This window comes from Pinus tabuliformis, chromosome X (genome assembly GCF_031772625.1).
Source record: "Pinus tabuliformis cultivar Carrire ecotype Pingquan chromosome X, CPIR1, whole genome shotgun sequence".
Lineage (NCBI taxonomy): Eukaryota > Viridiplantae > Streptophyta > Pinopsida > Pinales > Pinaceae > Pinus > Pinus tabuliformis.
Genome location: NC_142308.1, coordinates 76,725,906 through 76,730,965, shown reverse-complemented (window position 1 = coordinate 76,730,965; position 5,060 = coordinate 76,725,906). Strand labels below are relative to the sequence as shown.

Below are 5,060 nucleotides of genomic sequence, written 5' to 3'. Positions count from 1 at the left end.
CTAGCTTTTACACACATGTTAAATTTTACGTCCGTTGGACTAGTTCTGCACCTCACCTGATCAATTGTGTCTTAACGTAATCATCGTCTTCGTCAGCACCACTCTCAACATTATCTTTTTTATTTTGTTGCCTACCTTTCACATTGACTGTATCACAAAATACCTTTTCAATTCGTTTCACATTGACTGTATCACAAAACACTTTTTCAATTCGATTCAGTTCTTCGCCTCTCACTATAAGAAGCGCCCATGTCCACCCAAGTTTGCACAATCACATTGCCTTCCCACAGTCAATTCCCCTCAATTCTCTGCTCTTGCAAGAATATCAATAATCATGAATACTTTCGCATGTAATGCTCTACTTGTACTGATTATTATATGCTCTATTAATAACACTGTCCACGGGCAGCTCATCTCAACGTTTTATGAGCAATCGTGTCCCATGGCGTCCTCGATAGTGGAAGCCGGAGTGAAGCAGGCGGTGGCAATCGAGAAAAGGATGGGGGCGTCCTTGCTCCGCCTTCACTTTCACGACTGCTTCGTCAATGTATGAATGCGAAACCACGATTTCATTCAGCTGAATTTTAACCCATAGCCCCATTTATATCAAGTTATCTCCACCCTTTTGTTTAACCCATGATTTTGAATTTTGTTGCAGGGTTGCGATGGCTCCATACTATTGGATGACAACTCCACGTTTACCGGAGAAAAGACTGCAGCCCCAAATAATAATTCCGTGAGAGGATTCGACGTAATAGACACCATCAAATCTGATCTGGAGGCAGCCTGCTGTGGTGTCGTGTCGTGTGCAGACATTCTCGCCATTGTTGCCCGTGATTCAGTCGTCGAAGTATTAATTTCTCCCTTCTCTTCTTCAATAGTTCACTAAATACAATATCTCACATCCCATGGAATCAAATAATATTGTGTGTGATTGCAATTTGATAGCTGGGAGGCCCAACATGGACGGTATTGCTGGGAAGGCGTGACTCGACCACTGCAAGTTTTAGCGCTGCAAACAATGACATTCCGCCTCCCACTTCAAATCTCAGCGGACTTATCTCATCTTTTCAAACACATGGACTGTCTACCAAAGATATGGTTGCACTCTCGGGTATGTTATTACTTATTCTGCAAGTAAACCATAACATAACCAATGCATAATGTGTACATATCTTGATTGCCTTTGTTTAACACTTATCATGTGGTTTTCATTTGTGTAGGTTCCCATACTATTGGTCAAGCGCGGTGCACTTCTTTCAGAGCTGGCATCTACAACGAAACCAACATTGACTCTTCGTTCGCCACTTCTCTGAAGGCAAGCTGTCCAAGCGTTGGTGGCGACAACAACCTCTCGCCCTTGGATGTGGCCACCCCTACCATATTTGACAGCGATTATTACAGTAATTTGAGAAGCCAAAAAGGGCTTCTCCACTCGGATCAGCAACTATTTAATGGAGGTTCCACAGATTCTCAGGTTACTACCTACAGCACTGATCAGAACACCTTCTTTACAGACTTCGCAGCTGCAATGGTGAATATGGGCAATATCAGTCCTCTCACTGGCACCAGTGGAGAAATCCACAAAAATTGCAGGAAGTCCAATTAAGATCACGAAACATTATCTTCTCCCTAGTTTTCGATTTTGTCCTCCTTGTTTTTCTATTAATGTTTCCATTGTAACAGACCGAATTTTCATATAAACTTATTTTATTTTGAATTCACCCTTTTCACATGCACCTCTCCTTTTATTATACTTCAATGCTTCCATATATATAAAATCTTTTGAGAGCAATGACAATTTGTTCAATATACAGTCCCTATTTTTTTGATTTTAGCATGACACAACAAGTGCATGATTTGATATAATGATGGATTTCCTACAGTAGAAATACTTCTTTTGAAGTATTCCCACTCTCCTGACTACACCAAAGTGACCCACTAGTTTAGTTTAATGTGTCTTACAAATTAACTTGTCAGACTTGGTTAAATGAACACAAAGGTGGTTAAAGAATTACAAGAGTGTATCGAGGAGGTAGAATTCTAATTTTTTTTTTTACCTGTGACCAACACTTAGTATGTTTCACTGAAGTTAGAATCATTGTTGTGAAATTATGGCCACTTGGAGGTCTCATGCCCACAAGAGGTCTCATGGCCACGAGAGTTAAGCAATGTAGTTAACCTCAATTCCGGGTTTATTTAGGCAATTTGAAGCGTGTTTGGTGCTAGATTGTACTTTATGGTCAAGCTAAAGTGTTTTGAATATATAGACCATTTTAATGGTGGTCATTCTATAAATTTCAAGGTTTCTGCAATGATTTTCTCTTTATAAAAATTATTATATAATATAAATAATATTTAAAAATAAAAAAGTACAACTGTTAATAAAAATAATAAAAATAATTCATAATTAATAATATAATTGTTATATAAAAATATGTTAATAATAGAAATAATATTTTTAATATTTAAAATAAGCAATCAATTACCAACTGATCTATCTCTTGATACAATTTTATATGAGTTTTATATTATAAACAATTAAATTATTTTAAAATAATTTGTTTTTAGTATATTGATAATTTATATTATAAAATAAATATTTCAATATGAATCATAAATCAAATAATTTAATAATAAAATTAAGTAAAATATTTCAATATTAAGCATATATATATAAATTGTTATTGATTTTTTCATATAAAAAAGATGTTTAATTTTTTTATGTTATAAAAACACTACTGTTTATTATAAAAAAAATCGACAATAACAAATATTTTAATATTGTTTATAAATAAAATATTTCAATTTATATAATTTTATAAACTGCTGAAAAAAAAAATCGTTATTTTGTTATGGAATATTTTTTAATTTTAAAATGTATAATTTTTTCTATACTTAAAATAAAATTAATATTTCATATTTCATCTGGCAGGAGTGAAAGCCTGCTCCCTTACGGACCACCAGCGGGTTATTACAGGTGGCGTGGTTTTCCTTGATAACGGTGATGAGTCAAATCGACATTCGCGGATAGCAGCCAAAGATGGTTGTCCTCATTGTTGGTTTGACACCTGAGTTTGATAGGTTTTGCCACCTTCGGAAAAAAAAAAAAAAAAAAAAAATAAAATAAAAAAAATATTAATTAAAAAATAAATTCACTAATGAATTATTGATCAAATATTTTAATATTAACCTTTCTTTTTATTTATATAAAATAATAAAAATAATAAATTAAAAATATTTTACGGTTATTAAATAAATGGGTGTCTAGTTATTTTAATTTTACGGTTATAAAGAAATATAAATTGGAAAAGTTTTACACCTTAGTGATTAATATAATAAAAAATAAAATAAATCTATTTGATTTATTTAAATATATTTTACCTAAAACCTTATCTCCATGTAAAGTAGAAAAAATGATACGTTGAATTTTCGAAAACAATATGGAACGTTGACCTCTTCAAATGCTATTTTAAACTTTTCAAATTCTTATCGCATAAAATATAATGGGATGTTGACCCTTTCGAATGTTATTTTGAACTTTCCAAATAAAAGTTCAACATTGGATTAGTAAAATATAGGAATTTTGGTATTGCCATAGTAGTAGTGTAACACCCATAGCAAACACGCATAAAAAAAATTCCTGTCCTTGCATTTACCATATTCGGATTTTATTGTTAGACTGAGTATTATGTATTTGAGGTTACACACTTTTACATTTATTGGTTAATACTTGCTAAACTTGATGTATAATTATGTAATTTATTGAACTTTTCTAATAAAAGTTCAACATAGCATTCCTAAAATATAGGAATTTTGGTATTGCCATAGTAGTAGTGTAACACCCATAGCAAACATATAAACAAATTTCCCATGCATTTACCATATTCATATTCAGATTTTATTGTTAAGCTGAGTATTATGTATTTGAGGTTACACACTTTTACATTTATTGGTTAATACTTGCTCAACTTGATGTATAATTATGTAAATTATTTACTTTTGCTTGGGCTTATGGGATAATGTTGCTTTAGTAGTATTCTTTGACAAGATAAATTATTACCACCATTTTTAATATTTTTTAAATATAAATCTGATCGATTTCAATGGAGATTTAATTGTGCATATTTTTGTTGTGAAATATTAGCATTTAACCTTGGTTTAAATGGTTATATCTAACCCTCGAGAGTGTAGTTTTATTGTCATATGACTTGGTTTGAGTGGAAACCTTATTCATGCTTCTAGATATTTGGATGACTATGTGGCTTTCGATGGTTACTATGATGTGGCACATTCCAAACCCTTGATTCCACAGGATTTTGATCCAACAGTGTAGGGCGCGAGGGCTAGTAATGGGGAGTAACTATAACAATGTAAATTTTGAAATGGTAACTATAAATTCAAAACGAGAATTCTAGCAAAAAACATAAAAAATAGTCCAAAAAATGAAAAGTGTGTATTCTTGAACCATGTTTTTTACCAATTTTTTTGTGCAAAATAAATGAAAAGAAAACACACTAATATTTTTGGTAGAATAACATACTTCTTTCCCAGGTATAATTTCAACATTTTTTAGTAATGACGATAAAGATAAAATAATGGGATCCGAAACACATTAAAGTTCCATCACTTTTCATCCATGTTGTTAAACATATAATAACATGACACTAAAGATCACTAAAATTCAATTTGTTTTCAACCATAACATTAAAGATTAAAAAAAATTGGAAAATTTTCAACCATCGAATAAAAAAACTCTAAGTTTTCAACACATTTGAACTATGACAATATGAACAAATTACATGACTAAAATTAATCAAAATGTCAATACTTGTAGATTGAATGAAGCATAAATTATATCTCTAATTTATTGTTGCATTGTGGATATTTTAAATAATAAAACTCATCATATTTAAGACATATAATCTAACAAACATAAAAATGACTCATAACTTCATTTAACATCATATGGAAATCCAAATTTTTATTTGAAGATACGATGCAAACATCAATTATGTAAATTGTTTTAGACAACTATTCAAAATCACTCATATCTTATT

The 5,060-nt window shown here is 31.2% G+C and overlaps 1 protein-coding gene across 1 annotated transcript; it reads left to right on the top strand.

Annotated features, from left to right (window-relative positions):
* Positions 1-295: 295 nt before the first annotated feature.
* Positions 296-1,688, top strand: LOC149138445 (cationic peroxidase 1-like). The gene is made up of 4 exons (XM_089446228.1): positions 296-547; positions 659-850; positions 949-1,114; positions 1,224-1,688. The coding sequence occupies exons 1-4, from the start codon at positions 335-337 to the stop codon at positions 1,607-1,609; spliced, it is 957 nt and encodes a 318-aa protein (XP_089302354.1). The 5' UTR covers positions 296-334; the 3' UTR covers positions 1,610-1,688.
* The last annotated feature ends 3,372 nt before the right edge of the window (positions 1,689-5,060 follow it).

What these genes read in the sequence shown, in the direction of transcription:
- LOC149138445 (XM_089446228.1), top strand. Translation starts at nt 335, where the DNA reads ATGAATACTTTCGCATGTAATGCTCTACTTGTACTGATTATTATATGC. An exon ending in TTCACGACTGCTTCGTCAAT is followed by an intron (nt 548 to 658) that starts GTATGAATGCGA and finishes ATTTTGTTGCAG; the next exon opens with GGTTGCGATGGCTCCATACT. An exon ending in AGATATGGTTGCACTCTCGG is followed by an intron (nt 1,115 to 1,223) that starts GTATGTTATTAC and finishes TCATTTGTGTAG; the next exon opens with GTTCCCATACTATTGGTCAA.